The 13,387-nt window shown below is 37.9% G+C and overlaps 2 protein-coding genes across 5 annotated transcripts in view; one reads left to right on the forward strand and one right to left on the reverse strand.

The window, feature by feature from the left end:
- Positions 1 to 780: 780 nt before the first annotated feature.
- Positions 781 to 8,686, reverse strand: LOC139474579 (transmembrane protein 161B-like). Its single transcript, XM_071257646.1, has 2 exons — positions 8,598 to 8,686; positions 781 to 6,164 (listed from the first exon to the last, which is right to left on the reverse strand). The coding sequence occupies exon 2, from the start codon at positions 6,122 to 6,124 to the stop codon at positions 4,649 to 4,651; it is 1,476 nt and encodes a 491-aa protein (XP_071113747.1). The 5' UTR covers positions 6,125 to 6,164; positions 8,598 to 8,686; the 3' UTR covers positions 781 to 4,648.
- A 34-nt stretch (positions 8,687 to 8,720) lies between these two features.
- The window catches only part of LOC139474333 (armadillo repeat-containing protein 2-like), a 47,150-nt gene continuing 42,483 nt past the window's right edge, over positions 8,721 to 13,387 (forward strand). For all 4 annotated transcript variants that reach the window (XM_071257306.1, XM_071257307.1, XM_071257308.1 and 1 more), the window contains exon 1: positions 8,721 to 8,815. The gene's annotated coding sequence lies outside the window, so the exon portion shown is untranslated. The remainder of the gene's footprint in view (positions 8,816 to 13,387) is intronic.

The following is a 13,387-nucleotide window of genomic DNA, read 5'->3' on the forward strand; positions in this document are numbered from 1 at the left end:
AAACTCTCACGATGACATTATTTCTATGAGACAGGTTTGTACTTAGGCTAGGAATGTCCACCTGCACATGGTCATGCTGTTAGCCAGAACCATTGGTATCTGGCGCTGCTTGTTATTAAATAGTGGCAAGTAAGTCATTAATATTCATACCTAGTTATGTTAACACACAGAAATGTTTACCACATAAAGATTGCAATTCGTCAGATCATGAAGTATGTTTCTAACTCAGTTAATTGTTTGATGTGTTGTTACCTGTGACTTTGACAAATAAACTGACTTTCATCTTGTTGCTGTTGTGTGATTGTACTGATGACAGGTGGAGATACTATCAACTGTCCTGTGTTCTACCTACAGCACATTTCTGGTGTCCCCGCCGTGATATTGCTAAAAGCGGCGTAAATCCTGACTCACTCACTCTGCACCACCCTGACATAATGACTGGTCAGTGCGAGGTGAAACTTCCACTAACGCTTAATTGTGTGGACAGTATAAGTGGTTCATCTTTCTAACATTTAATAGTGAGTGAATGAGTTGGGTTTAACACCACTTTTAACAGTATTCGACAGCCATTCAGTGTCTTACTGCTTTGTGTGGGAGGAAAGTCCAAAGTTTTGTTGGTTTGTTGTTTAACGTTGCACTCGGCAATATTCCAGCTTTATGTCGGCGGTCTGTCAATAATCATAGCCTACTCGATTATTTACAAACCGCCGTCATATAGCTATAATTTTGCTGAGTGTCGAGTTAAACAACAAACAAACCATTGTTTATCCATGCCCATTGGGGTAGAATGGCCTACAAATAACCAAGTCCGCAAGTGTCACCTCGTACAACACAGCTACTAGTCAAGTAGACTGAGAACATATCTAGATGGACTTGTTGTTCTACATAACTGCTAGCCCCAAAATGATCAGTGGACTAGTTAGATACGACCAATGGCACAGAATCCCCATGGGGTGCATAGTAGTAACTTAATCTTTCAGAATATATACAGTATTCAACAAAAGCAATTCAATACTGCAGCTTTTCAAACGTAAATATATTTCTGATTAAAACATTCCATTCCCCTCGTTTTTTTAACAATGACGAGAAAACACACACTGAACTACTTAGAACATTGCTCACATTAACAATGATTAATAGATACTGATGAAAACACACCAAGTCATTCATCTGGCACAACAGCAGCCTAGCATGTGGAGGTACAAGTGGATGGTTATCTGAAGGCAACTTGATGGGTCATGCAGAATATATCACAGTAAATGTGATATCTCCACTGACCTACCTTGGTGCCGTTGTACAAAACAACCATAGCGCTATAACCGTCTACGTCCATGTTAAGGTAGGGGAGTTATGGTAACCTTAGCGCTACGACTGTCTACGCCCATGTTAAGGTAGGGGAGTTATGATCACCTTAGCGCTACGACTGTCTACGCCCATGTTAAGGTAGGGGAGTTATGATTACCTTAGTGCTAAGACTGTCTACGTCCATGTTAAGGTAGGGGAGTTATGATCACCTTAGCGCTATAACTGTCTACGTCCATGTTAAGGTAGGGGAGTTATGATCACCTTAGCGCTACAAACTGTCTACGTCCATGTTAAGGTAGGGGAGTTATGATCACCTTAGCGCTAAGACTGTCTACGTCCATGTGAAGGTAGGAGAGTTATGATCACCTTAGCGCTAAGACCGTCTACGTCCATGTTAAGGTAGGGGAGTTATGATCACCTTAGCGCTATGACTGTCTACGTCCATGTTAAGGTAGGGGAGTTATGATCACCTTAGCGCTATGACTGTCTACGTCCATGTTAAGGTAGGGGAGTTATGATCACCATAGCGCTAAGACCGCTTTGTACAATGGCACCCTGAACCATAGTTGACAGATGATTGCTTACATTATGTATGAACAAGTTTAAAAGACGATATTAATCTCAAGACAAAATATTACATGTAACAACTTTTCCACAGTTGCTGAAAGCAAGATGCTACATCTGACAAAAAGATATTGTGACCAAACAAGAGATAAAGGAGTAATGGGTGAAAAATCACATTCTGACTTCACATATTTCAAAATTACAGTATCATATAAACAGAAACATACAATTCATATTTATTACAGAGATACATGGCTTCAAACATTTGGACTCATTTTCTGACTTATTAAAAACTGTAATTACATTAACAGTTATGTCTGAATAATCGAAAGTAGATGTTTTGAAATTATGACAGAAAAAAAAGAAGCTATTTGTGTACAGTCCGTACACATGGCAACTCTACTGAAGTACATGTATGTTGATGTCACCATGGTCACAGTACATGTAAGTTGATGTCACAGTACATGTAAGTTGATGTCACCATGGTCACAGTACATGTATGTTGATGTCAGTACATGTCAGTTGATGTCACAGTATGATTGTATCCCAGCAGCCACAGGGTCCCTTTTCTCCTGTTGGGTCTCATTACTTAACATGCTTAAACTACGATTTTGCAAACCTTTTATGGACAACAATTCATTAAAGTATGCAAATAAAGGTTACAAACTACAGAGGGTAGTATGTTTACATTTCATTGATGACAATGCTTCATTAACACTTGTAGGACACCAGGATTGAACCACACATAAAACTGTGTCGACAACATGCATGCACAGTGATAACTATATATAGTGCCAAAAGTTCCTATTATTTCCACCTGAAACATTTACTTTGTGGTATTTTCACACCAGTAAGGGGTTTGATAGACTGACTTAATTTAAATCTATGGAATCTTATATTACACAATACCCTTCTCAACTCTAAAAATATAAAAAAATCATTTCCCCTATGCTGATAGAGATAGCTAGACCTGGCTAGACTTGCTTTTGTATATGTTTCTAGATTGTTTTTTTCCACAAAATAAATAATCCATAGTAAATAAATTCCACAGTCATAATGCAGGACTTGGGGTTTCACAGAAACCTGTGTAACAATCATTCTGCACCTGGCATGACAAATCAAGGGGAGATAATAAAAAACAATTACTTCCCTTAGCATGCACAGTCATAACATCAAACTGCTGAACCAAACTAGTCAGACATATAACTCGGGAGGGGAAATGATATGGTCACTGTCATTTTCAGTTCTTGTCTTCCCCCTGACCTACATGTTGCATGCTTTGCCATGAAAAGTAGCACCACATAATCCAACAGAAGATAATCCTACATCATGTACATGCATGTACCACACATTTAAACATCATGTAGCAGGAAGCTGCCCATTCTAATTGTATGATCAGTCCATAGTTTATTAACCATGGTAACAAGTTTCTGTGTTTATGCTCTTAAAGGAACAGGATGTTCGTAAACATTAGCTATAGCCCCCATGCTTGCTCACCTTATTTCACATGTGCACAAAATGGTGTTATTTTATAACAGGACCAGACTTTTCTCTTATCTGGAAGACCCGTTAAGATTCCGGGGTAGAGAAGGTCTTCAGCAACCAATACTTGCCGTAAAAGGTGACAAACGGGATCGGGTGGTCAGGCTCACTGACTTGGTTGATACATGTCATCGATGCCAAATGCGTGGATCGATGCTCATGACATTAATCACTGGATTGTCGGGTCCAGACTCGATTATTTACAGACCGCCGGCATATAGCTGGAATATTGCTGAGTGTGGTGTTAAACAACAAACCAACCAACCAAAATCTTATCTGGAAACAAATGCACTTCTTAAATAAGAACAGACAGACCATACGCAAACCTTTGGATATGGTTGGATGCTCTTTACATATTGTTTTGCACAATTATATAGATATACTACCACAACTGTGACAACGAGGTGCATGACAACATAGCTCTACACATCAAAGTTCAGGTCTATTGCTAGGGCTTTGATGACAGCATGTAAATAATAAATACGCAAATGAAAATAGCTTTCATGTTTTGGGATAGTTTCTCAAAGTTAAACATTTCATGATATGTGTAGATTTGTCAAAAATGAAATCCTTGTCGCTTTCCTAATACATCATCATGACTGGTCAGGTGCATCCATCTCATCATATTCTCATAATCTGGTTTGGAAAGAAAGAAAATCTACCTTTTTGGAAGAAGTATGAATTAAAATACCAAGTTAACATCAAGGATCAACTTCAACAATATTCGAGAAGGCACCATATTCAAAATAATGTATATCATGTATATATTACATATTTTATGGTATTAAACAATACTTATGGCATTGCTCATACACTGACCATGCTGTCTTCATGTCCTCTACCATGTACACAATTCTCCTAGTTCCAAACGATGTGGAGTCATGTTCACTCAACCATTCATTACTGACAACAGGTATGTACTATGATATGCATCTCCAGAGTTACTAAATGGGATGTACATGCAGCATGGACAGCATCTGTATCATGGCAGCCTGTCAATACTTCAGACATACCACTTGTACTTGTAAGCATGGTAAGTCAGTGGTACAACCATCCATATTAGTCACAGGCTCGGGTCTCTCATGGAAATTTGTCTGTGGTCAACAAACCAGTGTGGATCAGGTCTACTGTACCAGAGATCTGTTGATACAAACAATCCCAACATGAGTATGTTGGCAAAAATGGACACGATAATCACGACACGACTCATTCTGTTTGCTGTTTCAGAGACTTGTAGTTAATAGGTTTCTGACTGTGAGTAGTACAGCATGCCGAGACTAGTGCTGGTGAACCATGCTGTACACATCCACCACATCAAGAAGGACAACAGACCACGGTACCATACTGGGGTGAAAATAGTCCGCAGGTTTCCAATGGTATAAGTGAAATGAGCAGCTGTGTCTAAAATACTGTCTGTTTCATTAACTTTGGAAGATGTGGTCATCGGCCTGGTTCCTTGGTTCTTCTGAGACCAAAGTGAGGTGACTTTTTCTCCTAAGACTGTGGTCCAGGAGTAGTCTCCCAGCGTCTTGAGGAGGAAGGACATGAAAAGCATCAAGATGACTGGAGTGATGTACTGCAGAGCCACCACACACAGGTAGTAGAACACACGGGCTACCATCTTCTGTAGATCAACATTACTGATCTTGCCAGCCTCACGCTTCATTATTTGTAACTTCAAATGTGCCAGATTCAGGTGAGATTGCATAAAGGTGGAGAACAAGGCTATCCTAGCTACAAACATACCCACAACAAGCAGTAATCTAATATTGTCAAAAGAATCATCTGGAATCAAGGCCCCTGACGATGTCCATAAGTGACCACAAAACACATTGCGAGCAATAGGCTTGATGTATGACAACACGACGATAAGCGGCAATGCATAGTTAAGATGGAGTAATGTTTGTCTCACATAATTTTCCTTTGCATATTTCATAGCATCTGAATGAAGTTTTGCAAGTCGCAGTCCAGGAAACGTTAAAAAGGCTCCAAGAATTGAACATGTAATTGCAAGGATAATCTTGAACGTGAGAAGCGATACTGGGCCAGTAGAATCCACACCTTGTTCTTTTAAGAATTGTTCTGCATTTCCTGAGAAGTTACGATATCCCTCCTCAAGTCCAAATTCCAAAATATCATCACCAATTACAAGAACTCCCATTCCTAAAACTAGGTAGAAGAAACCAAAAGTAACGCACAATATTCTCTCTCCTCCCTCTTCAGTGCGGAAATAAAGAGCTGTCTGAGAGAGTAATGTGCGAAGACAGAACCCTATAGCAAGGAGGCACCAAAGGATGCTCGCATTAAATTCGATGTGATGTGCACTCAAAGCATAATAGATTTCTGTCAGAATATACACTATGCATGCACAGAAGGAGAAGTCTAGAAGCCATTGGAACTCAGGGTAAAAGTGTAAAGGAACTAAGTCCACAGGTTCCACTTTTGTAAGTTCCAGATGAATGTCAATGTTTCTGGGCACCATGAAAGTCTCTGTTGCGGTGTTGGTCTTTTCCTTTTTGTCATTCCTCCTCCCCTTGCTTTTACCTGCAGGTGCAATTCCAGCCTGTGTTTTAAGATCATCATCTGTCGGGTGTAGATATCTCACTAATCTGCGACACATCAGCCAGCGAGCAAAGGAATAGTAGGGGGACAGTTTCTGGAGGAAGCTGAACATGACCAGGCTGAAGACAAACTGCATACCAAGGACGGCCATCTTGATGTGCTTGCAGTTTCAGCTAATTGATTCTCTCTATCTGAAATGGAATTCAAAATCATTTTCGTTTACATATTTTAAAAATTGATGAGACCATCTGATGATTGTCTGAATAAGTTTATTCAACTATAGGCCAGACTGCAGTTTACTGGGTGCAGCTTGTAATGCGATTTCACTTAGGCCACTCTCGCTTCACTGATCTCTCATGTCTCTTCAAATCAAAACCTTAGTCCTTAGGGTTGGTTTCTCACAACTCTTAGATCCCCTTTCCAAAAAAGCACCCATTTACAATCATTAGCATCAGGTACCTCTGGCCAATTAAACACCCCTTTACAATACTTTGGGTTAGTTGTGTGTTAGGGTATGGGTTAACAACTTTTATCAGTTTTCAAGAAGTAAATGACTAACTTGCATAAAAGGAAACAATTGGGTGCTGGGCATTTGGTAAGGAGTGATAGTGCTGTAAAGTGCTGGCGAATTAGATAACACACTAGCCTTATTTAGCATGGCACTTATTGAAATCTTAAAATCTGCACAGTAAAGTTCAGTACTCCCTTCAACTAGGCGTATTGTTATGTATGTAGCAACCAGCAAGTGCAAGATGTATAACAAGTTGTAACATAAATAGGGACCCATGAATAGAAATTATGGAGAAACAAACAGATTTTCACTAATCTCTGACTATTTTACAATAAAGCTGTGCATGTGACAGTACTTTAGACGTGTGAGTGAGGTTTTACATCACTTTTAGTAATATTCCAGCAATATCATGGCGCAGGAGACAAGAAATGGGCTTCACACATTGTACCCATATCGGGAATCAAATCCGGGTCTTCGGCGTGACGAGCGAACACTTTAACCACTAGGCGACCCAACCTCCCTGTACTTCAGACGAGAGAAAAATATGTCTTGACATATATCGGAATATGATCTCTGGATCAAAAATCATGTAGTTTTATACAGAAGCCCATTCGTTCCATTAAATTTTTTTTAATAATGAAATTTAAAGTTGTTATCTGGCAACAGTGTCAGCTTTAAACCCAGGGAATGTGTATCTTGAATTCTCAAGATAGCATCTTGAATTTTCCAGGTAGTATAACAGAGCTCCAGATAAGCTGCGTATCTGCGTGAAATACGCATCAGAAATGCAGAAATATGCAGTAAAATATAATCCAAGCGTATCAAATACGCAACGAACATTACAGATACGCTACAAAAATAAAACTTGTGCATATCATCAAAATATTGTGAAGTAACCCTGGGTATTCAATTAGCAAATGAGCAACTTATTTTGAAATTATAAATTGGCATTCCGTCAACCTTGCCAAACTCCACGATGACAGTCAGATCATGATCATTTGCCATCACACTTTCTTGTGGAAGTATTGTGGTATTCTGGTATTTTTGAGTCCTATAAAGCTCTCGAACCCACACGACACCAGTTTGCAGGGACTAGATGAATAGTGTTTTTAAATATTTAACTTAAATACCCACATGTGTAAAAACTAGTGGGTAACAGAAATTTGAATACGCAGATAGAACTACTGATACCCAATGATTTTAAAATGCATGGGTAAAATAAAGAAATGAATGCTAGCCAAAATCAGAATATAGAAAGGTAGCATAGGATGGGTATGGGCAGTCTTTGGGTAAAAAAATATGAAGTTGAAATAAAGGACACAAGTACGCAATGATAGTCAAATGTTAAAAATAAAGTATTTAATATTACTAATAATGGTCAAAATACAAAACAAACAGACGCTGGTTAAAAAAGAAGAAGTTGAAATAAAGCTCAAAAGTATGCAATAACTACAGTCAAATGTTAAGAAAAGATGTCATATGAAAAGAAAGAACAATGCGTACGCAAGTGCACACGGTAGGATATCATATACGCAGTGGAACAAACTGATTAAACTCGGAATGTTTTAGAAAACTGCAGCTACATCTGGCATTCTTGTCAATGTTGTCCCTAGGCAGTTTAGTGTCTTTTTGTGCACACTGACGTTCTGTAGTACTGTGTTCTTTCTTTTCATATGACGTCTTAACATAACATTTGATTATTATCGCATACTTTTGTCCTTTTTTTCAACTTTCTTTAATTTTTTTGAACGAGTACCCTTCCAGCCCTACTTTACAGCATGCAATTGTCAGGCGAACCAGAACTAGAGCATGGACCGGATTCGGGGTGAGGAATATGGAGTCGTCCTCCGTTTAGGGTACCGGGTACCTTTCTGTATTTTAGCTACGGTACTTTTCTGTATAAGAAGCGTACCTGGGTACATATCTTGTAGTACCCGTGCCGACAACTACCCCTTCAGCCTAATCACTTGAATTGTTTATGATAGCACCTTGCACAGCCATAATACGTACTGCTATAAAAGTTACCGTTTTATCAAGAGCTATCCTTGCACCCATTCTTATTACACTATCTAATATTTCTGTACTGCAAAGTGCATTTCGATTAAATCCATACCTGTCAGATGCTGGCAAGACTGTCACAAGTGACCTCTCGGCTCACTCTAAGAAGCCACTTTCCTCCATGCGTCTTTTAACAGGAAGTAGTGTCTGCGCATGTTTACACATCCGGAGAAAAATTCCTGACATCGATCCGTATCTTAGCGAAATCTTTCTTGGGCAGAGGAATTTCTTGTCCAAGGCGTCTTAATATGGCCAGAATGCGTTGTCTTTAAGGTAATAATGTTCACTGAATACACTGCAGTGCAATTATTTGATTCTGAGGAGTAAATGACAAGCGCTGATCAAGGTGTCGATTGAGGCCTAGCTGGCAACAGGTTCGATCGCGATTGTAGATCTTGACAACAACCCAAGACGAGAACTGAACTGTCAGTTTCCAGCACTTTACTTGCCAACATTGCTGAACTCGTTATGTCTTTTCATATGTTCTGTGAGTAGTTTACATGTAATGATTTTTATTCCATGGAATGGCTTTCAGATTACACTGATTTATGAAACAGTTGACCCTAAAAAAGTATTTATTAGTGTTGAACTGAATCCGAGCTTCGTGACTGGTCTTATTGAGAAGCGATCGATGCTAGTTGAAATAGTTAGTGAAATATTGAACAGTTGAAGCTTATACTACCAATTTTGAACAAAGTAATAATCATCTTTCAGGGGGAAACACTGACAAAAATATGAACATCAGAAGTTACTGATGACTCACTGAAGATAAAGCCTTGGCATGCTTATATATATATGTTGAGTTGATCCAAACTCTTGTCATTTGGTTCAGTTGTTTGGTTTATTCACCATGTTCTCCGACTTCATGTTTCTACTGTTCCTCGTGTCATGTTGTAACTCATGACAGTATACCATAACCCTGATCAGGTATTGTGTGGTGAAAGCAAAGTGTTTTTTGCTATAAAATCCTTTACTATGTATTGTGGAAAGTTCCCTTTCCTACTTGAAACTAAATATCATGTTTGGCTTGTAATGCACAAGCAGTATATGTTGTCCTGTGGATGTAGTGACCATGGTGACTGCAGGTTGTACGTTTATCCCAATATTAATCACAAACATACTTCACATTATCAAATGTTTTGCTTTAAATAAGTTGATGATATTTTAAGATATCAATATACCTAAAAGTTGTCACGGTGACTTTCAGAATATTGCATGAGGTGGATAACAGGGCATTTTGTTTCTATTTGATGTTGAGAATGAAATGTTATCTCTCTGTTGACTGTGTTGGCCAGAATTTCAAAATGTGACCACTGACTGGTTAGTAGGAAGGAATATGTATGATGGTAGGGGATTTGTCTTTGATACTGATGTAAATGTTTGGTTAAAAATGGATTGATGTGTGATACTGTCATAGTGCTGATTTACGACAACCATAGGCTAAGGGTAAGATCTCTCTTCCTTTCTTTTTCTCACTTTTCATCTCTGGATCAAGGCCTATATATAGGCAAGGTTAGCTGACATTTAGTAAGTCATAAATAAATGTAAATAATAATTCATCAGTGACATACTTGAACATCTCGTTCATGATGGCAGACAGTCGATTTACAATACAATGGGGATTAACAATTGGGATTGGCATCTTATACAGAACGGCAATTAAGTGTTTCAAGGCATTTAGATGTCATGGATCAAGGGTACTTAGCCTTTGAAATTAAATGTTCATTCAGACAATGGTTGTCGTAAATCAGCGCTATGAAAATGCCCAGAAAAACCTAAGCCCAGTTTATTTAAAGTACATATTAATCAATTATTGATAAATATCAGAGAAGTAACTTTGAGCAAATGTGCAAAAAGGTCTGAAAGAAATGAACATATTTCTCATCACTGGTGAGTGGTGACATATTTATGCATGGATTACTTTAGGGAAATTTAAGATGTAACAAAAACAAGCTTTCTAAACATGATATACACCAATAAGACCTTTCCCCATTAATTGATATTACATGAATTTTGTCCAGTCAAAAACATTGTACAGCTTCAGGTTAACCAACCGGAGATAACAAACTTGGTCAACGAAAATGTGAAATTTACACTTAAACTTCACAAGACATGATGATATACCATTTCAACTGTATTTCTTTTTTATGCCAGGCATGTTTGATATGCAGAGATTAATATTGCTGAGTGTATTGTCTCATAAAATAAGCTGGAAATAGCAATCATCTCTACACATGTTTCCTCCATACCAGTGATTCAGCTGTAAAATACCTTAGAATATAATTTTAATTTTTTTTAATGCAATTATTGAAAGAAATTGTATCTGTAACTGTCAGGAACACTATATTCTATTATCATGTTATTTTATTTGCAGGTTTTACTATACCGTATTCGACGTAATAAGCGCCCACAGTGATATTTGCTAATTTATTGGCCAGTGAACAAACACAATTAGTACCCTTCCAATTGATCAATGTACACAAGACTTATTTATTCGCGTATTATATGCACTCGTGTGTTATATACACCCTTAATTATGGGCAAATAAACTCTTGAAATATATATATGTCGTATATAAACATTTCAGGCTGTCAGCATAAACCAAGAAATTTATCTTTTAACTATGTTTTTTTCACCAAAATAATATTCAAATAAGAGCTCCCTATTTCTAATTTTGAGAGTGCCCTGGGCGCTTATTACGTCGGATACGGTATATATATTTATAATAATAACCATGAGCAGGCGTATGGGATAGCACTTTAGTTTGTTCCTGGATACTTTTTGTGTATAGAACAGTTTGCCATGTCACCGTTAAGGTTAGCCTTGGTTCAACCATTTAACTCACGAAAACCTTATTGTGACATATAACAGTCAAACTACAACAAATATGAAAATATGACTTTTAATGTTTTGACATGTCACAGTTTTGAGATATGGCAACTAAGGTTCACTGTAATCTGACTGCGGTTGCTATGAACGGCGAGTTGCCAGTTGGTGCGAGCTGCTGATAAGTTCACACATAATTTCCCTAAATTCATGTTAACAATATTGAATGAAAATGACCAAAATTAATAAAATAGATTACAATTGTTTTGCTTTAACAAGAATAAGGATGTACATGTATAGCAAGTAGTGTATTTATTCAGTCTATAAAACATGATAGGTTGATTGACAATAACAAGTCTGTTTCGGTAAGTTATAACTATATTTCATCACTATAGTTATGTATGATATTATCAATGCCACAAATTTCATATTGATCATTGTTAATAATTCTACTCATTGAGGATAATTCCGATGATCGCCGAATTTAGCCAACCCTTGAAATCTGGTAGATTTTGAAATTTCCACAAGACAAAAAGCAAGTGAAAATGTTTGGATTTGCACACCACTGTATGTTTATGTTTTATGTCTGTCGCTCCTTAGAACTTGCCAAGTTTACTGTCTGTACACAAACATGGATGTATGGCTTGTGAAACTGTGGGTTGTGTGTCAAGTAGAATATGCGGCTGATACACAGCTTGTTAACAATAGCAGTAAACAATAATGACACCAATTAGTTTCTCCAAGCTCAAGTTGAATCCAAAAGCTGCTTGATCCCCTCAGCAGGTTCAGACAGTCTGTTCAAACCCGTTTGTTATTGCACACATGCAAGGCTCGTAATGAGTTGGGGAGTATTTAACAAGATTAACAGGGGTTAAGATTAGTGGGGTCCTTGAAGTTTGCCCGTGCAGCATTTAAATCTAGTAGGGAGATCCTACATTTAAAACTTTATACATTAGAATAATGACCAGAACCCATTGACTGTCATGCTAAATTTCAAACACAGATAAAAACTTTGTCATTTGACACATTGTACAATGCAATGAAATTGAATGTTTGTCTTGCATTATGTATATATGTATGTACACATTAGGAGGTGGTCTGTAAAGATCTTCCCGTCATGTGCACATTGGTGTAAAGTCACCTTGGTTAGTCAAGTACTTGGGTGCTCTGTATGTTCACTGTATATTTTACAAATTGCAGTACATGATTCATCACTGAAAATATTGACTACTAAGAGCATGGATGACAAGAACATGCATTGCAGCAGTGATTTTGACACAAAAGGCTGGATACAGGTCAATGACTTGGACCTAAGAAATGTAATAAGTCAATGGCAAAAGTCAATAAGTCAAATAAACAAAGATAATGGATGCAGTAAAAAATTTAAGTTAAATCAGTCCTTTTAAAAAATCGGGCATAGCTTCCGCACACCTGGCTACCCGCCGGTTCTGGGAGCCATACTGCCATAAACTTCACCCCCCATCCCCAGACACAAGGACAACTGTCACAAGCGTGCAATGTCAGACCCTTTTCCCATGTTGAAGCATATTGATAAAAACTTCCCTTGTACCTACTTACCTTTTGTTGAAAAAATTAAAACAACATAATATGACATTAATACAACATATGTCCCCATATTATGTGTATTCAGATGCTGAAGAAACATTCATAGCTTTCTCTCTAATCACATGAACAACTGTAAAACATCCTATTCACTTTTAAAGGACAACTTTATTTTAAAAACAAGCCATCATCTGAATATTTACAATATCTGTGTGACGCCACACCCCTCGTCATAGTACAAGTATTCGTGATAGAAAACGTATCATGTCTGAACACCTGTGATCCCACGATTATAGTATTGTCATGAATAATAATATCTGCTGACAACGAGTTGGCGGTGAACATGCTTTGCAAATCCTGCAATTGACTGAAATCTGTACGACAGTGTACGAACCCGATTTCAATTTCGGTGTGCGATTTTGATTGGACTATGCATAGACTCGTTAGTCCAGCCAA

This window comes from Haliotis cracherodii, unplaced genomic scaffold (assembly GCF_022045235.1).
Source record: "Haliotis cracherodii isolate W230 unplaced genomic scaffold, xgHalCrac1.p SCAF_3, whole genome shotgun sequence".
Lineage (NCBI taxonomy): Eukaryota > Metazoa > Mollusca > Gastropoda > Lepetellida > Haliotidae > Haliotis > Haliotis cracherodii.